Here is a 27,465-nt window from a genome sequence, read left to right as displayed (position 1 = left end):
AACCTCGGCAGGAAGGCCAGAGTGAGGTGGTCAAACCCAGCTCCTGAAGAAAGGATTCAGCTGAAAGCTGCACAGCTGGCCAGACGTTCAAGGAAAGGAAGGAAAGAAAGTCCTGAATAGAAATGAGTTAATTGTCGTGCTGCTTCATGCAGTTAATATAACCAACACGTCCTTCTAAGATAAAAGCAAACTTCGATTAGAATTTTTTTTTAAACAGATTAAAGTCCCAAGAGTCCAGATACTACTGAACAGAAAAGAAAACTAAAAAATCATAGATAATTTCCCCTTTGAGAGAGATATATATAGCATATATATATATAACATACATGTTTTATGTATTTATATATGTATTTCAATATATCCTTATTTAAACATTATAATGTAACATGCAAAATAAAGACATTCTGGTTCCATTTGTATTTGTTTGTTCTTTTTTTTTTTTTTTTAGAAAATTGCTTTTTTTTAAAGCAATCTGTGGCCCTGTTTGGTATTTTCTTTCAGGTAAAGTCAAACACTGTTAGTAGGATGAATGAGAATATGCGCTTTCTGTGGCCCCTGAATATTACACTTAAACAATTTTTGACTGAATTTAGGGATAAGAAGTTTTGATTTTTTTAGCAATTAAACTTTGTTTTTTCAACTTTAGAAATTGGGAAGGAATGCCAAATTCTACTATATGAGGGCATGAATTGACTTGAAAACAAAAATATACTTACCCACAGGGACATAATGAGAGAATTACATAACTCTAGAGTTTATTGAAAAACCGTAAGCTTCCAGCTCAAAAGAGCACATTCTGTTACAGTGTGGGGTTTAACATGGTTCTACCTTAAATTTCACCCAGGACCTCATTCAAGTAGATCTATAATCAGCTACAGAACAACTGTATGGCACCAGCTCCAAGAGCAGCAACATAATAATAAACTGGAAACTTGCTAATTAAAACAATTCTTAATAATTTTAACACAACTTTCAGGAAGCTTAGTCATTATAAAATAAATATAACCTGTAAAATACCGTCTCTCATTTTATTATTTCTATAAAAATAGACATTTCTATCATATAGCTAATATTTCTCTCCGTTTTAAGTTTCTTCCTAGGGAATACTACTTAAAGAATAATTGTATGAAATTAAATATAGAATGAAGTATAAATTGTCTTTAAAAATATGTATATGCTCTGAAACAAGCTGAAATACATCTTTCAGTAAGGTTACTCCAGCTAAGATTAAAGTTCAAAAATTACTTCAATAATATTTGGGGAGATTAGAAAGATTAAAGAGATATAATTTTATGAAGATGCTTCACAGATCACCAACTTCTCTAATATGTAAGCCAGTAAATTTGCTTTGGAAAAAGTATGTGTTGATAAATCTTCCCAAATAAGTTTTCTGTTGATTGATACCACACAATATATTTTACTAAAAATTAGGATTGTCTGGAGTTTGGTGGATTTAATTATTTGTAATTACCCAGCTGTTGTCAGCCTGTGGCCATTTTATGACAGCGGTATCTACTGTGTGGGTCAGGTTCAACTGTATATCTTCTCAAACACAGATTTAATGTGCTATTGATGAAACCATTACTAGAGCCAAATTAAAGTCTGGGCTGATGTATTGGTCCACAGGGAGCTGTCAGACAAGAAAGGAGTAATTAGTATTCATTACTTCATACTCCACAACATTCCAGTTATTAATGAACTTCAACTTTTGGACTATGCTGTATCTATCACAAGCATCTTTTCAGACTTTCATTATTAGGAAGAATAGACTAATGTTGTTTTATTTTTAAAAGGCCTCCAAAGCAAACAGAACTAAAATAAACAGAAGCACTACAAATAGCCAAAACCTTTCCGATGGATGCGGCTTTCTCTCAGGAGTATGAAAGTATTATTCCACATGCATTTGGAGAAGATGAAGCAGTAAAAACATTCTGGGTGAAGGTACCAGTTTTGCAATCCCTGGGGGTTGTTTCCTCCTCTTTTGCTTGTTTTCAATGCTATCTCATCTTTACAACACAAAACGAAACATATTTGTAACCCCACAGGTAATCGGAAAGAGTAACACAGAAATGTGAAGATAGAAGGGGATGGAAAAAATCAAGTTAAACGTTCATTGCTGGAGATCAGATCAGAAAGGACCTAGCAGAAAACTGACAAACATGTAGGAACTTCCCTGGTTGTGCAGTGGTTAAGAATCCACCTACCAATGGCGGGGATGCGGGTCTGACTCCTTCGGAAAGATCCCATGTGCCGTGGAGCAACTAAGCCTGTGTGCCACAACTACTGAGCCCACGTGCTGCAACTACTGAAGCCCGCGAGCCTAGAGCCCATGCTCCACAAGAGAAGCCACTGTACTGAGAAGCCTGTGCACCACAACGAAGCATAGCCCCCTCTCACCCACTAGAGAAAGCCCACATGCAGCAATGAAGACCCAATGTAGCCAAAAAAAAAAAAAAAAAAAGAAAAAAAAAAAGAAAATTGACAAACACGTAGATTAGTTTGGGATCAAGGTAAAGTCAATATTTTTCTGTTCCTGTTTTAATATTGCTGATAGGTATTTCTATTATTAAACAAAGCCATGTCAACGTTTCCATTAATTCTGTTTTCCATTGTTTTCTCTCAACTTTTATTTATTGCATTAAAAGAAAGATAATTCCTATTTCTACCAATTGTTCTTATTTTCCCATATCCCTTCTAGTTTCCATATGTATACATATATTTTAATGTTTCTCTCTCTTTTTAAAATTAATTAATTAATTAATTAATTGTATTGGCTGTGTTGGGTCTTTTTTGCTGTGCGTGGGCCTTCTTCTTTTTTTAGTTGTGGTGAGTGGGGGCTACTCTTCGTTGTAGTGCGTGGGCTTCTCGTTGGCGTGGCCTCTCTTGTTGCTGAGCACGGGCCCCAGGTGCGTGGGCCTCAGCAGTTGCAGCACATGGGCTCAATAGCTGTGGCTCACGGGTTCTAAAGTGCAGCCTCAATAATTGCGGTGCACAGGCTTAGCTGCTCTACGGCATGTAGGATCCTCCCGGAGCAGGGATCAAACCCGTGTCCTCCGCATTGGCAGGCGGATTCTCAACCACTGCGCCACCTAGGAAGCCTGTCTCTCTCTCTCTGCCTCTCTCTTTTAAAGACTTATATACAGGAAAATGAAAGCATTTATTTGCTTTGCTTAGACATACTTCTTGTCAGGTAAAAACAATACTATCACTAAAATACCAAATTTTCTTCCAAAGTACTTTTAAAGCTTTTATGAATAAAATTATTCTCAAAATTTCGAGTGTCCCCATTTTTTTCCATTCAAAAAAGGAGGTGGGGAAAAAACCCAGGTGGTAGGAATAGTTCCTCATAGGAAGAGGTGGCTAATAGTATTAAATATACAATTCTTTTGTGTTATAAAAATATAGCAGAAGAATGAAAGTTCCTAACTCAGTTCTCTGGAAGACTTCAGAACCCTTAAATACAACTGGTGATCATGTAAATGTGTGCAACTCTGGAAAGCAATTTGGCATTTTCCTTTAAAGCTCATTGTGCGCACGCTCTACAACCCGACTATTCTACTCCAGAATATAAACTCTCAAGAACCCCTTGCTGTGTGCACCGTTAGATGTACATATGAGTATCCAGTATGCTAATATTCATAGCAGCATGTCTGGTAATAGCAAAAAAATTGAAAAATCATCCAAATGTCCTTCAATAAAAACATTCAACAAAGGGAGTTCAACTTGAGGATGGAAGATGCCTTAGAGGACTGGGACGGGGAGGGTGGGGGGGACTCAAGAGAGGGAGGGAATACGGGGATATGTGTATAAAAACAGATGATTGAACTTGGTGTACCCCCCAAAAAATAAATAAATAAAATTAAAAAAAAAACATTCAATAAGTGAGAAAGAGCCACATCATTGAATATTATAGCGACGAAAATGAGATTAAACAAAAAGAATTAGAACTAAAAGCAAGAATGTAGCTGAGTCTTAGAAGCAAAAGACTGAGTCAAAAAATTCAAGTCCCTTTTAATAACATACACTCTGATGGATTTTTTAAAGCCCCAAATCAGATAACAACAAACAATATACTGTTTTGGAAAATGCATATATATGATAAAACTATTTTAAATACAGTAACGAAGTGATGATGAGATTTAGAATATTGCCTACCTTTGGAGAGGAGGCAGAATAGGAAAGGAGAGGAGCACAAAGGTGGGTTAAAGAATCCGGGGCCATCTTTCAGTTCATAATTTGAATGTTAGATACCTGTCTAAATTATTGTCATGATAATTTTAAGATATTATGTATTTTATATGTATCAGTATTAAATAACAAAATTTAAGTAACCAAAACCCTCTACTGCTCTTAGGAGGCAACTTAAAACATCAAAAGACATGACTGATTCCTCTTCTCCCTACCCTTCCGTTTTGCTGATATGCTTTGTGGCTCCACTCACGGTTCATCCACACTTCCCAAGTACAAAAGACAAGGTCTCACTTCAGGACGTCTGGCTGTCATCTAGTCCATGCTCCCAGTCACCCACATACCATACCTAGCACTTGTTAAAGATTCTAGGGAAATAATGTATATTGAATATCTGTACATGTTATGCTCTTTGTATTTTTTTCCCTCACCAGATAAGAAAACATAAACAGAAAAACATGCTAACCAACGTACCCCCAATCACCAGACTAGAGTGTAGCAGACTAAGATGTGATCCAAGCTCCATCTTACTGCTTGGACCCCAGTGCTAGTTTCTAACAACAACACACAATGCATAAGCCCCACCTCATAGTCCTAAAAGTCTCTCTTAAAAATGCACATGTAGAAACCAAGACAGTGGGTTGAGTATTATATTTACTTTCTTTCCCTTGCCAAATCCTACAGAAATGATGGAAAGATACATGCTTAAAGAAACAATGTTTCTTTAAGGGTGGGAGGGATAATTTAGGAGGTTGGGATTAACATATACACACACTACTGTATATAAAATATACACCAAGGTCCTACTGTAAAGCACAGGGAACTCTACTGAATATTCTGTAATAGCCTATACAGACAGGAAAAGAATCTGAAAAAGGATATATGTATGTGTATAACTGACTCACTTTGCTGTACACCTGAAGCTAACAAAACACTAAATCAACTATACTCCAGTATGAAATAAAAGTTAAATTAAAAAGAAACAATGAATCATGTTAAAAAATAAGAAAGAGTATAACCAGTGGAAATTTAAAAATTGAGGCATTAAAGAAAGTGATGAGAAACTTAATGGAAAAAATTAGCAAAAGTTAACAATAGGCATTTCATGAAAGGCTAATAAACATATCCTTATTAACAATAAAATATAAAACAAAGCAGCAATGAGATAAGGGTTCTATTTTTTGATGTTCCTATTTGCTCCAGCTTGTGTGTTCTGTGATTTTTGCCTGTGAAGTCGTGTACCTTTGAATTAGATCTTTTATAACCCTCTAAAGTCTGGATTTACAGACATTATTCCAAAGAGGGTCTTTGCATTGGGATGTGACCCACCCAAGGCCACTTATTAAAATAAATTCATGGTTTGAGGCATTTTAGGGCACACAAGTAATAAAAATTTGTCTCAAACATTCACAAGGAAGATGGGTGTGGTGAGGAATTCTCTGTGGATATTTTTCCATTTCTTCCCAGAGCCAAAGTAGAGAAAGGAAAATTTCGTTTCTGCAGTGCTGGTTTTTGTTTAACTTTTAACAAATTTACCCTTAAAAAGAAGGTCTGGCCCCTTGAGGCTCTAGCATTAAGCAAGAATCTCTTAGTAGACTCCACACCCTGAACAGGCCCTAGGCTTGGTCCAAGTTCTGCACACCCATCAAAACAGGAACCCAAGGTTACCAGGTTTTAGCAGGTACCCTCAGGAAAAAGACCAGCTTTGGTGTTCCTTGACTTTCTATTTCCAGCTTTTTGGTCACATTTTTGTCAACTGAGTGATACATTTCAAAAGGTGTTTTTAATAATTTAACTAACATATTTAGTTGTTTTTTAGTTTTACATATCTAATCTGTAGTGCCAAAAATAAAAGTCTATGTTTTTATTTTTATTTTAGTGAACCATATTTTTAAAGGCATATAGTATGATTCTTATCCATAGAGAACTTGTAATCTAATAAAGATAGATAAGAGTGAAAAAACATTTAAGCATATTATCAGAATGACATATAAAGGCAAAATGACAGAGTCACACAGTATAGAATGTACTATGTATGGAAAGCATTAAATGTAGAAGATTTAAATTTCCCTTTAACTGATTAAATAGCAGTTAAATTCTGAATTAAGTGAATTTGGGATTTGCAGAAAGAAAAGGTAACTGAAATAGCACATTATAGAAGGGGGGATTATCTGTGTGAAGTAATGAGGTTGGTAACAGGCAACTTAGTATCAAACTGTAGGTTCCATAGAAAACTTTAATTCAATGCAAAGTAATAGACAATAGAGAAATCTTAATGGGAGTGATGATAGAAGCAATATGAGAAAAAATTATTTTAACTGCTCTCTGAGTTGGAGAGAAGTAAGCGGAAAAAGGATGTAAAGAGATTACTGCAATCACCATGAAGAAATGAAAAGCCTGAATGACACTGCAAGGTATAGATATGAAAACAAAACAGATGAGAAAATTAGTAGAGTTTAGGGGAAAAACAGAATGTAAGAGCAGGAAGAGTGGGAATGGCAAAGGAGAACGCACAGGAATTCTACTGAAAGATGGTAGTGCCTATTTATTTGGAAAATCTGGTTGAGAAACTAGGTTTCCATGTATTAAACTTCATGTAGTCTTGAGCATCCAAGAAGACATTAACTAAACTCTTTCAGGCCCCATTTTTCTCATCTGTGAAGTGAGTGTACCCTCTTCTGACTGTGTAGCATCTCTACAGATAACCACATCTACTATGATGCTTAACCATCTCTCTATGTAATATTCCCCAATCTACATGCTCACACAAGATCTCTTTATTAAGCTCCATACTCACATGTTCCATGGCTTCTCAGATTTCTTTTCTGAGAATGAGTGCTAAAGTAGCACCTCAATCTTTGAATGTCTAATGAGTGAAATCGTTACCTCTTTCCCTACACTTACTCCTATTTCCATATCACATCTCTCCATAAACCATACCATCATTTAACCTGGCAGAAGACCGGAAATCACCCTTGAACCTTCCTTTTGCCCTACTAACAAGATCTCATTAATGACCATGCACTGATGATATTAACTCCTTGAGAATTCTTTGGTTTGACCTCTCCTCTCCTCTGTTGCTGGCTTAGTTTAGGCTCATGCCATGTCTCAACGAGACTCCTGCAACTGTTTGCTAATTAGACCCAGGCTCTAAGTCCTTGTGCTTTCAATCAATATGCCACACTGTCAACAGTGTCCTTTCAAAAACATAAATCTGATCACATTACTCCTAGCATGCTTAAGAGTCTTCACTAGCTTCCCCACTGACATGCTCATGATTCTCAAGTGAAAACATGGAAATTCCAGATGCGTTACTCCAGGAAGGCAAGGTCCTTTGGTCAAAAACCACTGCTGGTGTCAACTAACATTACTGATAGGAATGGGCCCCTTTAATGTGTTTGGGGAAAAAGCATTATCACCCTATAGGAAAAGGCCAACCCATGGGTCGTCTGTGGGTACCCAAGGACGTCCATATCCTGGGTCCTGATAATCCAGTTTCATCTCTCTCAGTCCATACATCTCCCTCCCCCACCGCCCCCCTCAAAATGGGACTCTCTACATATTTGAATCCTAATTGCAGTTCCCCAAAGCTGCTGGGCTCTTTCATGTGTTTTGCTATTTGGTATTAGTTCTCTCGTTCCAGAATTCTCTTCTCCCATATGTCTGACAATGCCCACTCACCTTTCAAGACCCACATTAAATGTAAATATAATCAAATGCAATTTTTTCCACAAAACCTTCCCAAGTCTCCACTATGGAGCTGATGACTCCCTATCATGTATAATTCTATCATGACACCAGTGGCAAATACTACTTTTACTGTTTATAGGTCTGACTTTCCCCTAAGGAAATGCAGCTTCCTTAAGGGCAGGGTCTGTACCTTATCATGCTTTGAATCTCCTGCCTTCAGTAAAGTTCCTGGCATCTAGCAGTGTTCAGAGAAGCCTTCTTCAGTAACTAATAGAATATGCAAGGATTCAGAATCTCTGAATACAGAAACTCTAAAAACATAAAAATCTGGAGATGCACATCTAAATTTACATTCATAAAAGTGGTTGTTTCCGCACATAAGAGTTTAGGAGCTAAAACTGTTATGGTAACAACTGCATGCAATAAACACTGTTTATTATATTCTTACACATCATTTAAAATTCTCTTGACCTTTTAAAAAAGCTACAATGATTTGATCAATTCTATAAAGCCTAATAGAGAGTACATATTCATGAAATATTATTAATTTGGAATAAATTGTTCTGGTTTGATATTTTGCAATAAAGAATTTGATGCTCTTTGTAAAATAATGTTTCGGAAATTAAAAAAAAACCCTCTGGGATTCTCATTTATACTTAACTGCAGCCATGTTGAGAAGAAATATCAGGACTCAAATTTATCAGTCTCTGAAAATTTCAGATTACAAATACACACACAAAGACACAGAGAGAGAGAGACCAAAATTCTTACACCTAAATTGTGTTACCAAAGGTCCAAGTTAAAGTTAAGAGAATACGTATTTCACTGACAAAAAATTCTAGGTCTTTATAATAGAGTCAGAACCTTAATAACAAGGATTTCACTTTAGTGACATTCAAGATTTTATACTATATTTTTAACACATCAGACACAGCTACAATTACATTTATGTTAGAGCTGCAGTTTGTCAAGTGCCTTATTAGATTGTTCTAAATGCATGTCTGGGTGAATTTTGGTTTATTAAACAATTATAAGTTGTCACTCACTGTAAATGGATTTAGTTGGCGAGTTGTAATAATAAATACTAATCAGTTAGAGACTTTTCACAAAATAGAAGTTAGTCACCCTTAAGTAGGCCTATTTCCACTTAAAACTGACAGGAAAAATCTAGTGATGAAAAGGGGGACAGACACCTTTGAGGCAGAGAGTGGGTGTCAAAGAAGAAGGGTGTTGGGGAAGTTCTGAAATTACACCTTTGTGAAGAAAAAGAACAAGAAAAAAAGAGACAGAAATCCAGTGAAATAAGCCTAGTCAATGTTGATTTCTTGAGTGAAGAGGCACAGAGAGCTGTGGGAATGCCACAATCTCCCCTGAGCCCACACAGGCTCAGTTAGAGACATAACTGCTGCATCTGACCTTTTACACATTTATAGAAAGTGACATGATGCTTCCCTGGAAACAGATTTACTGCCCCTGGGAGAATGTCCTGGTGAGGTGTCTGGTGTCTGGGGGAATGGTTGCATTTGGAACATCACGTAGAGCTCGCTGGTGTGGGGATGATCTTAGGGGTCTACTAATGAACTCTTTTTTTCCTAATGGTTATATATATTTTAAATGTATAGGGAAAAACAGAACCAGCACAGTAAATCCATGATTCCATAGATGCTATGACTTGGGATGAGGCAGAGTTTAAAAAAAATAGAGTGGATTTAAAATAGTTTTTTAAAAATATTAAGTAAATAAGGACACACGCAATATGCAGTTAAGGCAAACATACTAAAGGTGTTTTGCAAAGTACTGAAGGTAGAAAAACATTCAACTAATAAAGGAGCTAATTAAGGAAAAATTAATAAAGGAACAACTACTCTCAGATTTGTGATAATGCATTTCTTGGAGCCTATCAATCAGGAATTGTGTAACATGAATCTAAATCCACCAAACAGTCTGAACGTCTGGGGCATGTCAAGATTGCTTTGGTTGTGGAATGGAAACTCCGAAATATCACCAAGAATATTTCAGTAGATCACACTTGATTATGAGGCCAAGCAATAGAAGCTGATGATCAAACTCATATGTAGCACAAAATGCACGTTAAAAATTCAGTAATACTTACTTTCCTTTTTTAATCGTGTTCCTGCCAAGCAATGGATCAAGGACTGGATCTATTGTTTCCTCAAGGTTTTCAATTAAGATGACATCTCCAAAGGCCAAAGCAGTCTCAATGTCATTCAAAAACCTTAAAATTCAGTCAGAATCAAGAAAAAATGTAAATAAGCACAGGGAAAGTGTTCAAAATTATTTACACTCAATTTTATTTCATTTAATGTATTTTAGATGGAACAAACTAACTTAGGGAAAACTAAATATTTCATAAAGTAGTATTTTCTTCAACCAGAATACATGGAAATTAAAGATTAGATTTTGAGATACATTTCAGTTATATCTTTCCAAGTGAAATTCAGTAGTGTGAACTAGTAAGTCCATGTGTAAATTACTTACTTTTGATAGTAATCATGGTTGAAATAAATGTAACCTACCCAAATATTATAAATTTAAATTTATTCAATAGGTCCTCTTTCGATTAAACAAATTATTTTATATGTCGTGTGGTTTTATCATATTTTCATTTTTTTTAAAATGTTTAGATTCAGTCATGTAAAGTGGTGAACTATCATTTTATCTCATTCCCACTCTCCAAAAATAGTCTCTTCCTTCAAAAATAATTTTCTCCAAGTACGCAGATAAGCAAGGAGACCATTTATCTGCACAACTGCACACATTTCTTATTCCATTCTACATGTCAAAAGATGATGGAGGGGTAAAATGAAGTATCAGTAAGTCTAAAATTATTTATTCAGCATTAAATGAAGACCAACTACATACAAGACAGCTTTCTACTTATCAGAAAACACTGTCATGAGGACCAAGTGACAGAAAATCTCAGAGTACATTCAGTTCCCAAAAGTGACATGTAAAGCTTGACTAAAAAATTATCTTCAGGCACTCCATGTTGGGAATTGAGCCGTGTTAAAACCCCACTGTGGGCAAAGTACACATTTAGGAATACAATTGGAAACATCATTAAGTCTATAGGTGCAGTTGACAATTCCTGGGTTACCATATGCCAAAGTCCTAAAGAAGGGTTATAACACATCATATCTTCATTCTTGGTCTTAGGAAATTTTTCCTCTCACATGCAGTGTTTGTTCTAACCTTCCAACTGACTCCTTCTTCAGGTAAGTGGATGCCATGCAGCATAAATGCCCTTTCAGTGGAGATACTTTATGTGAAATGTGAGCAGGCAGATAAACAAGTCTGACCAAACTACCACATTTCAAAGTGGCAGAGAGGTCTCAGAAATGCCAGGACTTTGTAAAAACCAGACCCATTTCTGGCAACTCAGCAGGAAGTCAGCCCTTCAGATTTCACATACCCTTTCCGGCCCACATGTGTGACTTTCAGGTCACTTCCATACTTGTTCTTGATCCACTTAACTCCCTGCTGCTGGGGATCTATCATCAGGGGCCAGCGCTCGCAGTGCGTTAGGATAGCGGCGTTCTCGGTGGACATTCTGTCACTAGGCAGTCCTTCATTATTCCAGGTGGCAATTGTGGCATCGTCCGTCAACATGGCAATCACGTCCAGGCCTTCAGTTATTGGGATGGAGACCTTTAAAATCAGAGTTAAAGCCAGTAAACTGCCAGTGTGGCCGAGCAGGACAGATAAGAAAACAAGAGAACACGTACAAATTCTCCTCCGACTCTCAAAAGCCAAATAAAACTCTCATCACAAAATACAACGCGACCCAATAAGCCTGGGGTTTACCTCTTAGAATGCTGTCAACTGCAGCATTCAACATGTGGTTTGTTCCTGCAACTATCTGGCTTCACACGAAAGGGACTTTGCCCTCTATATACATCTAAAGCAACCCCAACAAAGTGAGAGTGAATTTAGACTCCAGGAAGGATGGCAGGACAACAGAAATGTATTTGCCTAATGGAGTAACCACCCCACATAAAGCAAGGCTAAAATGCACTCTCTTGCTTCATCTTTTCCTATAGATCAAGACTACAGAGAGATGACTTCTCTCTCTGGGGTGCATTCATGGAATGTATTCAGTCCGTTGGAACTCCATCCGCTTGTGGTGGTGCCCAGCATGTAGACTGCAGCCTCTCCTCTGAGAGGAAACTGTCTACGCTGTGATTGTGAAAAGCAGTATTACAAAGTAGGGAATTGTTGGAGGGACGGATAATTAGGAGTATGGGATTAACAGATACAAACTACTTTACATAAAAAGCAGCAAGGATGTACTGTATAACCCAGGAAACAATATTCAATATCTTGTAATAACCTATAATGGAAAATCACCTGAAAAAGTATAACTACATAACTGAATTACTTCAGCTGTACACCTAAAACATAATATTGTAAGTCAACTACACTTCAGTAAGAAATTTTTAAAAACAAAGTGGGGAGTTGTCTCCTTTAAAAGAGAGGGAAAGAAGGAGAAACCTATTTTAAAGATAAGCATCAGTTCTCGGACTTCCTAGGTGGTGCAGTGGTTAAGAACCCGCCTGCCAATGCAGGAGACATGGGTTCAAGCTCTGCTCTGGGAAGATCCCACATGCCACGGAGCAACTAAGCCCGTGTGCCACAACTATTGAGCCTGTGCTCTAGAGCCCGGGAGCCACAGCTATTGAGCCCATGTGCTGCAACTATTGAAGCCCATGCACCTGGAGCCCATGCTCTGCAACAAGAGGAGCCACTACAATGAGAAGCCTGCACACCACAGTGAAGAGTAGCCCCCGCTCACAGCAACTAGAGAAAGCCCGTGTGCAGCAACGAAGACCCAATGCAGCCAATAAATAAATAAATAAACTAATTAATTAAAAATTAGTTAAGTAGAGAAGGGGCGTCCGGTGGCAACGGAGGACCTGACAAGATTGAGGACCAGAGAGGGAATGTGACCTCTCCAAAGTCACAGCTGGACAAGAACCTAAGTCTATAACTGAAGAGACCAGAGATCTTTCTATTACACTCTTGGGAAACAGACCCTAAGATCTTTGCAGATTATCTTCTGGGGAAAAAATGCCTAAAGTCAAAAGAAGCCGGAAAGCTCCCCCAGATGGCTGGGAGTTGATTGAGCCAACGCTGGATGAATTAGATCAAAAGATGAGAGAAGCTGAAACAGAACCTCACGAGGGAAAGAGGAAAGTGGAATCTCTGTGGCCCATCTTCAGGATCCATCACCAGAAAACCCGCTATATCTTTGACCTCTTCTACAAGCGGAAAGCCATAAGCAGAGAACTGTATGAATATTGTATTAAAGAAGGCTATGCAGATAAAAACCTGATCGCAAAATGGAAAAAGCAAGGATATGAGAACCTATGCTGCCTGCGGTGCATTCAGACACGGGACACCAATTTTGGGACGAACTGCATTTGCCGGGTCCCCAAAAGCAAGTTGGAAGTGGGCCGGATCATTGAGTGCACACACTGCGGCTGCCGGGGCTGCTCCGGCTGAGACCGGCGGGCCCCGACCCCCTGTCCGCCCTGGACCCTGGACTGCGCAGGTTTCTCCCTGTCAACGCCACCCTTTCCTGGGAGCAGCTCTTCCTCAGAGCGGCCCCCCAGGCCCGATAGGAGCATGGTCCCTACGTGTGAAGGCTTTGGTGTTTGTCAGCTGTGATTTGTAGAAATAAAACTCGTACTCTTAAAAAAAAAAAAAAAAAAAAAAAAAAAATTAGTTAAGTAGCATTTTTTAAAAAAAAAGATAAGCATCAGTTCTTTACAAAAATGGACTGATTCTACAAAAAATAAACAAGATTGTAGAAAGGAATTTATTCGATTGGTCATCAATCCCCAAATGTTTACTGAGTACCTCCTGCATATGTCTGGAGACACCACGATCAGCAAGATGCATAAGTGACTAGTCCCCGGGCTGGGGACTAACATGGAAACACGTCTCCATAAGAGAGGCAGTAAGTGCCCAACCTGGATGAAGTAGGCAGGGGAGGCTGTAGCAGCAGTAGGCGTTTCATTTCTTGGTTGCCCACAGAGCTTCAGCAAACAGAATGCTGGAAGAATTCCCACAGTAAAGCTGGGATGCGATGTGAGGTTAGTACAGGAAAAGTTAGTATAATATACCTACTGTTCCTGACAATGGTATTTCATAAATAAATCAAACTCTACCTCTTACTGATAGGAACAAGCAGCCTTGTTATCTGACTCCACAAGCAAATCACTATCTTATAGAATAAGCATCCTCTTATGAACAAGAACTCCATGGCTTTAGTTTCTTACCTTCTACTTAATACAAACAACTTGAAACAACTAGAGGCTTAAAATAACTTTAATTTCTGATGCTATAAGGAGTAAGCATGCAGCTCTTGAGTCTAAATTCAATACTTTGAATTGTTTGAACACCTCCTGTGTACAGAGTACAGTGCAGGGGATCAAAGAGAAGTCCCCCTTTATTAATGGCCACTTTAACCTAGTAGGAGAAATAAAGCAGGTAACTCATGCTAAAGAATATTGTAAATACTGTAAAATACTTTGAAACTTAGATTTTTAAAAATAAAGTTTAGGATATTTGCTTTATAGTATTATGTTGAAATTTGCAGCTGCGTGACTATATAAATTTTTTTCATCAAAAGTTTTCTTGGTAGTTACTATACAGTTATCACTTTCACAGTAAATTTTAACCTAGGTTTAGGCTGGGAAAAATAAACCTCAATTCATATGTTATCTTCTTTTTAATCCACTCTTCTTTGCAGAATTCCTTGAAGGCGTCTGCAGAAAAGACTCTGAGTTCAGAAACCAAGTGCAAAGAGGGAGTCCAGAGTCAGCCTAGCAAGTAGGTAAGAATCCATCTAATTGCTTCATTAAATAGTGCAACATGTTGTCAGTCAGGATGGAGCTGAAAAAAAAAAGGGGGGGGGGGAAGAGGCTCCCCTCTTAAGAAGCTTTTAGTAGAGAGAAAAGAGCAGGCTGGAAGCACATGCCCTGAGCCAAGCTAGACTAAACCTAACACCAAACCACTAATCAGGATCCTCTGAGAACTGACCAAGTGGCACATTCCAAAGGATAAAAGGGAACTTCCAGATGAGGTAAGACTCCCAGTTTCTTTTAATATGACGGTAACAAAACAACCAATATTTGCAAGTCTTAAAGTGTTTATAAAATTTACTCATATACATTCACTCTGCTCATTGCCTCACTTCACTCTTATAGGAGTTCTGCAAAGTGTCTCTCTCTCTCTCTCTCTCTGGACACTGAGGCTTAGAAAGGTTAACTCTCTCTTAGGACACTGATGCTTAGAAAGGTTAACTCCATGTATAATAATTCCATGTATTTGCTCTGTCTATAAACTGCTAGGTCACATTAATGAGTGGAGCGCAAATGCCTCCTTGAACTTGCCCATGTCTTCGTTTGTCTGCCCAGCAGAAGATAACTTTGGATGGAAACAATTTTGGGTAACAATTTTATTTTGCCCCTCAAGGCCATGTTTGCCTACCATCCCTGTCCTTTTCAGTTACCACCATGCTGCTGTTTCTTCCCCATGCCCTCCCCCAAACTCATGTCCCCACCGTCGCACTTTCGGACAACTGTTCCCACATGTCCTGTAGTATCCTAGTCCTACTTGGGCCAAACTCTATTGCTCCCTCTACCTGCTTGTCTCAGCCAAAACCCAGCTCTTCCCTAGGGCACTGGCTCTCACCCCCAGGCTGCATATTAGAATCGCAGGAGAGCTTTCAAAGCTGCCGACACCTGCTCCTCACCTCCATCCTCCCCACCCCCAGTCTGGAATGATTCAACTTCAACTGGCATCTATATTTTTTAGAAGTTCACTCCCACATGATTTAAACACGAGGCTGGAGTCCAAGAACCACTGCCTTAGGGTCTCACGTTCCTTGAGGGCTTTCTTAAAGTAGTTCATTTTTTTAATATTCCCATTACTGAAAAAAGGTGTGTGGGTAACACTGGTTATTCTTCTTACTCCCCTGTAAATAAGCAAGCTGTGGTCATTCCAAGACCACAGCTCTTTCGTCCTTAAGTAAAAAATGCCACCTCTGAGGCCCATGGAGTCCACCTATACAACCCTCTATGTATCCTCCTCATATTAAAGCCTTAGCTATTGGTCCTCCTTACTTCCCAAGTTTGGCTCTCAATCTGTGACAACCTCAGTGCTCATGGAGATAATGAAACCACTCTCCAGCCTCAACATCCTTCATGCCAAAGCTCTACATTTCCTTTCCACTCTAGCATTCTGATGGAAGAGGCGGAGGAAGGGGAAAATATCAGAACCAACTGGGAAGATCACATAACATCCCCATCCCACCCTCAATGGTGCTGATATGTTTGGGTAGGGTATTATACCATCTCCTTCTTTAGATGACAAATGCTGTCCCAGACCTTGTAATAATCTGAAATTATTTCATTATTGAAATCTAAACGTTTAATACCCAATTCTTTAACCGTGATTATCTATACCTCTCTCACACTGTTAAACATAATATTTACTCTTACCAATAGCATTAAGACACCCAGTCCTTCACCCATCACATATTTTTCATTGTGGCAAAACATACATATCATAAAATCTGCCATTTTATTCATTTTAAAGTGTACAGTTCAGTGATATTAAGTACATTCACATTGTTGCGCAGTCACCACTACAATCCATCTCCAGAATTTTTTCATCTTCCCAAGCTGAAGCCCCATACCCAGTAAACAATAACTCCCAATAACCCCTGCCCCTGGCAACGACCACAGCATTTTCTTTTTCTATGAATCTGATTATTCTAGGAACCTCATATAGGTGGAATCATACAATATTTTCCTTTTATGACTGGCTTATTTCACTTAGCATAACATCTACGAGGTTCATCCATGCTGTAGCATGTGCCTTCCTTTTTAAGACTGAATAATATTCCACTGCATGTATGTGTCACATTTTCTTTATCCGTTCATCTGTTGATGGACATTCAGATTTCTTCCACCTTTTGGCTACTGTGTGTAATACTGCTATGAACAAATATACAAACATCTGTTTGCATCTGTTCTTTTTACATTCTTCGGGTAGTAGATTCCCAGAAGTGGAATTGTTGGATCATATGGTAATTCTATCAACACATTTAATTTTTGAGAAACTCTACTATATGTTGAACCACTAACTTTTAGCTACACTCACATCTCTGCCCAACCTAAATAGCACCTTCCACTCTTTAACTGCTCTTTTGACTGTCACGTGACCTACCCTGCCTTCTTTTCCTTCTGGCTTATCTGCCTATAAATCTTGTACCTTGGCTGAATTAAACATGCTCTGTCCTCTCTTTTTGCTCCCAGACTGTGAGCATTGCTGATGAAAGCTTTATTACTGTGACTACAAATTTATTTTTTCCAAATTCATCTTTGGTTTCTTAAAGCACCACATAACATCTACTCTTTGACTGCTCTCAATGGGTATTTTTGATGTTTTCACCACCCTCCTCACAAGCATTCTCCTAGTTTCAAGTTTCTTATCTTCGGCCAACTGGCATCGCAATTTCCTGCTGTGCTGAGAGAAGAGAGACCAGCAGCTATGACTACATCAACTTTCTTTCCCTCTATCAGTACCTGTGCCCATGTTCACCTTTGTCTCCTTCCCTCCCACCTAAGTTGACAGAGTCTTGCTTCTTCTACCTGAGGGTCATTCCATTTTCCTCTATTCTTATTCCTTCTTCCCAGTTCTTAATGTATCAGCCCTCCTCCCCCTTTTATCATCAGCAATTCCTTTTCCATTCCTTCTCTAGAAGCATAGAAATATGCTCCAGTCTCATTCATACTGAAAAAACAAACCATTTAGCTTCCTGTCTCTAACTAGGCACTTCTGTTCATCTCCTTCTCTTCACAGGCAAATTCCTACAAGAACAATCTGTCTTTTCTGCCTACTTTCCTCACTTCCTATATAACTCAGTGCAATCTGGCTTCTGGCTCATTACACCTTCATGGTCACAAAGACCTGCACGGTTACAAAGACCTTCACATTTCCAAGACTGATGACACTTTTAGTTTTTAGTTCTTTTCTCACTTGTCTCTATGGCTTTGGCATCACTGACCATCCCCATATTTCCACTCTTATCTCCTATGACACCACTCTTGCCTGGTGCTTCTCCAATCTCTTACTGCACCATCTTCATTTCTCTTGACTTCCTATTTACACTTCAGCACTGACTTAGCTCACTTCACTCTAAACCTCTTCCCTAGATCTCACCACACTTATAGTTTCAAGAACTACCTGTAGGACTTCCTAGGTGGTGAAGTGGTTAAGAATCTACCTGCCAATGCAGGAGACATGGGTTCAAGCTCTGCTCCAGGAAGATCCCACATGCCGTGGAGCAACTAAGCCCGTGCACCACGACTATTGAGCCTGTGCTCTAGACCCCGTGAGCCTCAACTATTGAGTCTGTGCTCCATAACAAGAGAAGCCACCACAATGAGTAGCCTGAACACCACAATGAAGAGTAGCCCCCACTTGCTGCAACTAGAGAAAGCCTGTGTGCAGCAATGAAGACCCAATGCAGTGAATAAATAAATAAATAAATGTTAAAAAAAAATAAAAGTTAAAAAAAAAAAAAGAACTACCTGTACATCGATGACTCCCAAATATGACTCCCATCTAGTAAGGCTCTTGTCCAGCTCTCTCTACTGGTTATTGACACTTGAACGTTTCAGAGACACCTCAATATTCCTAAAACCAAACTCTCTGTCTTTTTTCTCAAACTAATTTTAATCTGAGGGAACAGCTCCTCCACATATTTACTTTCTCTCCATCAATCCATTTCTTTGTTTCATCAACGCTTCTTCCTTGCCTCCTCTAGAATCACTCCCATGCTTGCCACATCTACTGTCATCCCTTTGTTCAGTCCATTGTCTTCTGGGCTGTCGTTCTAACAGATAACAGTAGTCTCTTCCCCCTCCAAGTCACTGTTCCCTCTGTGGCCGGTGTGAGCTTCCAAATGAATAATCTGATCATGTCACAGCCCTACTTAAAATCCTTCAATGACTTCTTACGCCTAGTATTAAGTTCAAAGTTCTTTTCTTAGTTTATTATATGGGGTTATAACATGGCCCCTCACTAATTCTGTAATGTTCACCTATACTGTCCATTTTATAATTATACATCAGTTCATCTACATTTCCTTTTAAGTTATTTAACATTCTAATACTTAAATCACTTGAAACTCCTTTTATTTACCATGAAGCCATGAAGCAGAGCCCTAGTTGTATTTCTGCCCAAATGGTTGGTCAGTTGTTCTATCATCATTTATTGAATAATCTATTACCTCCGCCACTGATACACAATATGCATTTAAGCACACATTTATTTTATCATGTGTATTGGTAGTCCCTCAAAATATTAAGCACAGAGTTACCATACAGCTAGAAAATTCCACTCCTAGGTATGTACCAAAGAGAAATGAAACATGTCCACACACAAAACCTTGTACGTGAATAATTCAAGTGTTCATAGCTGAATTATTCACAATAATCAAAACGTAGAAACAACCCAAATGACCACCAACTGACGAATGGATAAATGAAATTTGGTATACCCACATAAGGAATATCATTCAGGCATAAAAAGGAATTAATTACTGACACAGGCTACCTCACAGATGAACTTTAAAAACATGCGAAGTGTTAGTGGGAAGCTGCTGCATAACATAGGGAGAGCAACTCAATGATGGGTGATGACTTAGAGGGTTGGGATAGGGAGGGTGGGAAGGAGTTGAGGGAGGGAGGGGATATGGGGACATATGTATAAATACAGCTGATTCACTTTGTTGTACAGCAAAAACTGGCACAACAGTGTAAAGCAATTATATTCCAATAAAGAGCTTAAAAAAACATGCTAAGGGAAAGAAGTCAGTCATAAAATACCACATATCTTATGAGTTCATTCATATGAAATGTTCAGAACAGGCAAATCTTTAGAGACATAAAATAGATTAGTGGTTGTCTAAGCCTAGTAAGGATAGAGTGATTAGAGGTGATAGCTAATGGGTGTGGGGTTTATACTGGGAATGATGAAATTGTTCTAGAATTGACTGTGATAATAGTTGCACAACTCTGTGAATATACTAAACACCACTGAATTGTATACTTTAAATGGGTGAAGAGTATGCTACACAAACTATATCTCAATGAAAAGAAATACTGAACATCCACAGTGTTCTAGGGCACCATTCTATGATAGAGCAGTGAACAAAACATACAAAATACTTGTTTCCATGGATCTTACACTTTATCTGGGGGAGAAGAAAGATATTAACCATAACAAATCTATAAATGAAGTAACATATTAGAAAGTAATAAATGTTATGGTGAAAAAAAATGAAGCAGAATGAGGCATGCTGAGGGATGAAAGTTGTAATCACACCTAGGGATTTGAAGGTGTTTGAATAAAGGCCTATTGATAGAAGGGAGTGAGACATGTCCTGAGGGAAGACACTTCAAGACAGAAGAAACAGCTAGTGCAGAGGGCTTGAGGCTGGAGCATATCTGTTAAACTCAAGGAAGGGGGCCAGTGTGACTAGAGCAGAATGGTGAGAAAAGGAATAACAGGAAGTGAGATAAAGGCAGCTAATGGGGCCAAATCACATAGGGTTTTACAAGCCTCTGCAGGGTTTCTAGCTTTTGCTCTGAGTGCAATGGGGAGTCATCAGAGTGATGTTAGAAGAAAATTCACTTAATCTGACTTGCATTTTTAAAGGGTCACACTGGCTGATACGTTGAGATCCAATTTTGCAGAGAAGTCGCAAATGTAGAAGCAAGGAAACCAGTTAGAAGGTTTTCGAAGTAATTCAAGAGGAAGATGATGGCTTGGCCCAGGATGGAAGCAGTGAAGGTGGTGAAAATTGGACAGATTCTGAATATATTTTAAAGGTGCAGCCTACAGAATTTCCTAGATGGACTGGATGTGTGTGTCAGAAAAAGAGTGACATCAAGTGGCTCCAAGTTGTTTTGGCCTGAGCTAACAAAAGGATGGACCTACCATTAAATAAATCGAGAATACTTGAGTAGGAGAAGTTTTAGGGAGAAGATCAGGATTTCAGTTGTGATGTTCTATATTTGAGACATCTTTCAGACATAGACGTGAAGATGCCATTGTCTGGGCTGTAGGTACACATTTAGAAGTTAGTGGTGTCCAGGTGACATTTAAAGCCATGGACCTAGTAACAAGCAGCTCCAAGATTGAAGTTTGGGTCATTTCAAGATTAAGAGATTGGAGAAAAGAGGGAAAAAAATCAACAAAGAAGTAAGAGTAAAACTGACCAGTGAGGTATGAGGAAGATGGGGGGAGGGTGATTCCTTAGAATCAAGTGAAGCAAGTATTGACGGGAGGATGGAGTGATCAATTGCATCAAATTCAGTTAAGGACGATGAGAATGGAAAACAAACCACCCAACTTAGCAATGTGGAAGCAAAATCTGACAAGAGGCGTTTTGGTGGAGTGGTGGGGACAAAAGCCTGTCTGGAGTGACTCAGAAATGTGGAGGGAGGATTTAGAGACTGTGAATGTACATTCCTCTCCTAAAGTGGTGACTGTAAGTAAGAGCAGAGAAATGAAGGAATAGCTGGAGGGGCAGGAAGAGTCAAGAGAAATTCATTGGTATATTTATTTTTAATGCGAGAAACGTATGTTTCAATGCTGGTGGGAATGATCTAGTAATGAATCAGTCAAGACAGAAAAATTGCGGATGACAGAGAGGGAAGAAGCTGTCTAGAACTGTCCTCAAGGAAGGGAAAAGGGATGGAAGCTAGACTACAACCCAAATGGCTGGCCTTAAATAGAAGTATCATCTTACAGCATCAGGAGGAAGGACGGTATATGAGTAGAAATGTTGGAGGTGATAGATGCAGTTGTGAGAGTTTATAGATTATCATATATTAAATATATCAAATATCTCTCTACATTCTTAAATGCTTCTAAACTCTATTCTATTCTAGTTTTCTATTTCCCTTGAAGAACCACTTTGTTGTAATTATTTTAGCTTTAGAATATATTCTAATATCTTGAAGGACAATGCCCTCTTACTGTTCTATTCCAAAATTATGTCAGTGTTGTTAAAAAATATATTCTTCCAGCAAACTTTAGAATCACTGGGTCAAGTTAAAATATAATTCCCCTTGAAATTCTGACTTGAACTGAGTTAAATTTGTTCATTAAACTTTGGAGTTTTGGTGCATTTAGAATATAAAGTCTTCATTTCTAGGAACACATTAAGGATTGCTGTCTTACTTTATAAGAGTTTTCTCTCCACAGTTACCTTAAATATGTCAACAAATCATTAATAAATGAGATGCTTAGTTTAGAGATTTTTAAAATGACACAAATCCTAGTCACTTGTTGACTGGTTAATTTACAAACTGTTGGAGTCCCCAGGATACCCAAGTCAAACTGACAAGCCAGAGACACTCAGGAGAGCAAGGGGCTATAGAAAATACCCTATATACTATGGAGCAGTAAGAGGAGTTGCTTCTTGGGAGTACAGGATGAGGGAACACCGATGGAGGAATATTCATCAAAAAATCAACATGAGTAAGTAATTTCAGCTCCCCTTGGACTTTGGCACATGTTCATACAGATGTGATTGTCTTTCCACTTTGCTGCGTCTGATTCTATAAGGAGTAGAAGGTAAGTAGCTCAGAAACTGGAAACCTCTATTCTACAGAATAGACATTTTTTAGGTTTTATGTAGCACTTTCTGCCAGCGGTCTTACAGACAAAAAAGTCTCTTCCAAAAGCATGCCATTTATATAATTTGGAATCTCTCCCTTTAGCATGACTATACCCAGAGATGAGTGAGAGTAAGCTGGTCATGTCTGAGGGTCTGTTTCTCAGTTGGCGTGATGCCTATGTACTCAAGAGGAAAGGAGAGAGTGCTGGATGACTGAAAACAGACATGGGGGTCCTGAGAACTGTGGACCCACAATGAAACACAGGTCTGTAGTTAAAATGAATGTTTGCTTAGCATACAGCATCAGAAAATTATCATTTTTGCTTTGGCTATATGTTTAAACAGTTTAGATAAGTCAATCAATCTTATACTTCAAAACAGAATGTTATCTTCATGGAACTCCATATTTGGAATTTTAAGTAAACGGGAAAATACAAATCAATTGATGGGAAACTTACCGGAAACACATACACTAAAGAATGTGATACCAGCAATTAAGACTCCATTTTAAAACTTAAATTTGAGATGGCAAGTTTTCAATTTCAAAAATGAAACATGATTGATAGCCTAAGTTCATGTCATTAATACTATTACATAATCCCGAGTGAAAAGTAACTATAAGAAGAAGACAATGTGAAGTTCAATAGTTTGCACATCAGGAAGTGAATTTCCCTATAATTTTGGAAAGGAGAAGAAAACTTTATCAATGGTGGAGAATGCAGAGAAGACCACAAAAGAGGACAATCATCAATCTGACTTAGTTACAGGGCAACCCAGACCAAGACACCCATATAGACGATTAAAGTTTGCAGAAGATGAGACTGACAAACAAGAGAGGAGAGTTAGCTAGCTGACACCTCCTGAAACTCACAATGCAGCAGGAGGTGGACAAAAGTACCGGAATGCTTTATCCTCTTACATAAAAGGCATATTTTATGGCAGAAATACTTAAAGAAAACCTTGAACATTCAGGGAGTAATACAAATCACCTCCTTTTAAAAGTCTTCCATATAAAAAATATGGCTTGATACGACAGCTACATTAAATAATCACAAAAGGGTTTTTCTTTTATAATTATTAATTATGGGATGCCTTTAATAATGGGCTTTCCCCCAAAATACTTCATTTTATTGAATCTGCAAAAATTCCACTGGCATGTCTTTATGTCATGAAAACAACTATTGTGAAAACTGAGGCATAATTACCAACATAGAATACAAATATTTAGGATTTCTTAAGGGCTAGATATGTAAATGAAGAACCTGCTTTAATCAACTGAGATGACACAGTGTTGCATAGAAAACAGTGGCCTGGTTTTCTATTCTTTATGACCTTATCAAGTCATTTAAACTTCTGTGTCTCAGTTTTCGCCTTTGTATAAGAATGATCTTAAACTACATGATTCGAAATCTCCCCAATCTATGATTTCATTTTGCTTATGGGTTTGAATTTTCAAGTTTAAGGTAAGCTATTTTTTATACTTATATACAAAATGCTACACTTTTCATCTGAAAGTAGTTATGAAAAAAATCTTCAACAAATAACCTGCAATATTGGTAACAAAACAAAATTTTCATGCTATATGCTAACACGATAATCCAAATTTGATTTCAATTAACAGATTGTTAAAAGCAGTTTTCCAACTACATGTCTATAGTTCATACAAATAATTTTTCTATTTCCCATCTCCTGGTTGAAACCATCATTAAAATAAGAAAAACTGCAACACACAAGAAACATCTCCTTCAATACCAGAATTTCCAGTCAGTTGAGATCACAGAGGTACAAAAAAGCCTAGAATAGATACTGTTCTTACTACTGAAATTCCAATATGACGATTCCAAATGTGGCCAAGGTTAGGAACTGAGCTTACCTTCTGTTGAAGAAAAGGAACCCACTTGCAGTCGACCAGTTCCTGGCGATACTGTTGTGTAAAGGATCCAACGTAAGACACATATGCTGCCGTAAGGAGAACATCTCCACAGAGCGTCTTCTCTTGAGCTTCGAAGGATTTAATAGACTGACCCCAGCGAATCTTCTCTGACTGAAAGATAAGATTACTCCTATGTCATTTCAAGGTGAGCAGCGACTCAAGAAACATTTAATGTAATTACCTTATACCTCGGTTTAAGTCTAGGTCACTCCGCACAGCCTTGAGAAGGAACAGAACATGACTGGACGGTCTATGATCATCGTTCATTCACGTGAACCCATCATTACAAAGGTGCTCTCATACTCTCCTCAGTGCAGTTTATGACAATACGACATTAGATCTTTAACATCTCCTTTTTGTTGGGTACCCTAACGCTTTAATTATGATTGAGATCCTTCTTAAAAGAAGGTCCTTCTTAGAAGATTCTCCTGTCTCTATGAGTAGAGGACCAAGAGCTGTGGCCAAGACTGAGTCATGTTAGGATTTTTCATGGCTGCTCAGCTGCTTGCCATCACTCCTGCTTTCCAGCAATGGTACCACACCACCCTAAGCAAACATTATCTTCAACATATCAGCCATGGGCTGATTACAGAGAAAGGAAAATGACAAACACCAGCGAATTAATTAAAACATAAAGCTTAGACATTAAACATGAACCAGGATTCTATACATTAAAGAATAGTGCTTGTAGTTACCAAACTTGGGTTATTTTTGTAATATGACCACTCAATCAGTGAAAGAACTTATAGCCTATGTAAACGGATGGAAACCACGAGGACTTCACTAGCTTTGAAGACAGTATGCTCAGAGAATGCTGTTCAAGTCCTTATACCTGGTTGGCTAGCCATTTTAAAACTGATTTCTGGGTTAAGTATGTGGAGCCCTTAATATTGGATTTGAATAAAACTGCAATAAATATCTATGGATTGACTGAACTGCAGGACAGTTCACTAATTCACTTGGTTTCAATGCATGCTAAAATTTAATACCATATTCTAAGAACATGCAAATTAATAGGAATTGAAAAAAAAAACAAGCAAATTGATAGCACAAGCAATGAAGAACCCTGTGGAATTTAGCTTTACTCATGAAAGAAGAGAGACAGACCACAGAAAGCAAAACAATGTATGTAAGAACAGATTGCAATGCCAGTTCCCTGCAAGCCATCATAATACCCTCAACACTGAGGTAATGAAACTAGCAGGTGACAATGGTTATGAAAGCTATTTTAAGATGCTGCTTTGCTTGATAAAGATCACCCCAAGTTAGTTTTATAATTAAACACTAGGGAACTTCAACTCCCTCGCCCTCTGTATAGAATTCATTACTTTCCTTCCTCAGCTATAGATAATATATCCATTAATTTTGAAGAAGAATCTCTCATTTGCCTTCCCTCCAACTTTGTTGTCTTTGGTTAGTAAATGATAAACAATAAGGGGCACCCACCTCGTTCTCCAAAGCAGCTTAGAAATTTGAAGATTTACTAAACATAGACTTACCGGCGATTGAAATCGTCAATAATTTCACTATACCACCCACACAACATAAATCATTACTGACACTGGCTAACAAGGGTTTAAGAGTTGGAACATGTCCTGTAATAAATTTCTAGACAGTTAAAAATCACTATAATTTTATTCTAATGCATTATAGATTGCCTGTAATGTCATCCTGGCTGGGGTGACCCATTTCTAATTTTGAACAGCTGTTCAGCTCTGGAGTTAGTTAATGATTAAATATAAATTGCCTGATTTATTAGTCTGAATGGTTGAGACTATAGCTTCCAGGTCAATGCTATATAGACAAAATCATCAGTCTTGGTGTTTTTCAGAAGTTAACTGTCTCCTGTTCTAGTCAGAAAGAATTTATCCTCAAAGGAAAAGGTCTACTTCAATCAATCCTTTTATATATATATATATATATATATGTATGTATTTTTTTGTTAGTTAACATTATTCAACCACTTTTTCCTCTCCTTTTCTAAATCATCATGAATAAATAATGCCTTTGGAAGACATTGCTGTGTGTTAGAGATACAAGGTAAAGCCTATTTTTCCCTTGATAAAACTTTCAGATATTCTCTACTTCAAGTAAGTCTAATTAAATGGCACTTTTTCTTTTCCTCAGGTACCTCATAAATGGTTTATCCTTCAAACTGTCTAAATCTTATCACTTTAAATGGAAGCAGATATAAACACTACTAGGAGCGGTGGAACTTCTCAACTGATCTAAGAAAAATGAGTCTTCAAAGGGCTCCAGAATTTTTTTTCCACCATAGGCTTCCCAAAACTCACCCACTCATTCTTTCATTCATTCAACAAATACCTATCGGTGCCTGTGACATGCCAGGGACTATTCTACATGCTTGGGATCAAGCAGTGCAGAAAACAAGTGAAGCTCCTGCTCTTGAGAGCTGATATTTTAATTAGGGAAAAAAGACCACTAAAAAGTATATGTGTTCATATATGTACATATACAAGAGTGTGTGTCATGTGATCATAAATGCTATAAAAAATAATAAAGCAGAGGAAGTGGAAAGAGCTATAGACTAATGTGTATGTGTGTGTATGTGTGTAGGGGGCAAGGTGCATGCTCTTTAACATAGAGGGGTCAGGGAAAACCATGAGATAAGGAGAAATTTTAACAGACACCTGAAGGAAGTGTGGGAGCCAGTGATGTCATTATCTGGGGTAGTGTAAGCCACATGGAGGAAAAAGGCCATGAGGTGGGAGAGTGACTGGCAGGTGAGGAAGAGCAAGGTGGCCAGTGAAGATGGAGCAGGAGGGAAGGTGGCAAAAGTGAGGATGAGGTATCCAGGAGACAGATCATGGAGGGCCCTGTAGGCCAGGTAAAATCTTTGAGCTGTACTTTGAGTGAGACAGTTAGTTACTGGGGAATTCTGAGAGAGTGGTAACATGAATCGACTTAA

General features: G+C 38.2%; 2 protein-coding genes across 2 annotated transcripts in view; one reads left to right on the top strand and one right to left on the bottom strand.

Moving 5' to 3' along the window:
- DNAH11 (dynein axonemal heavy chain 11) overlaps nucleotides 1-27,465 on the bottom strand; it is a 315,727-nt gene that overhangs the window by 59,331 nt on the left and 228,931 nt on the right. The window contains 3 exon segments of the mRNA XM_057731719.1: nucleotides 9,992-10,114; nucleotides 11,312-11,547; nucleotides 24,477-24,643. Of these exon segments, the coding sequence (XP_057587702.1) occupies nucleotides 9,992-10,114; nucleotides 11,312-11,547; nucleotides 24,477-24,643 (526 nt within the window).
- LOC130851425 (protein BUD31 homolog) lies at nucleotides 12,785-13,590 on the top strand. Its single transcript, XM_057731726.1, has one exon. The coding sequence runs from the start codon at nucleotides 12,967-12,969 to the stop codon at nucleotides 13,399-13,401; it is 435 nt and encodes a 144-aa protein (XP_057587709.1). The 5' UTR covers nucleotides 12,785-12,966; the 3' UTR covers nucleotides 13,402-13,590.

Source organism: Hippopotamus amphibius, chromosome 4 (genome assembly GCF_030028045.1).
Source record: "Hippopotamus amphibius kiboko isolate mHipAmp2 chromosome 4, mHipAmp2.hap2, whole genome shotgun sequence".
NCBI lineage: Eukaryota > Metazoa > Chordata > Mammalia > Artiodactyla > Hippopotamidae > Hippopotamus > Hippopotamus amphibius.
This window is presented reverse-complemented; position numbering and strand designations above follow the sequence as displayed.

What these genes read in the sequence shown, in the direction of transcription:
- LOC130851425 (XM_057731726.1), top strand. Translation starts at nt 12,967, where the DNA reads ATGCCTAAAGTCAAAAGAAGCCGGAAAGCTCCCCCAGATGGCTGGGAG.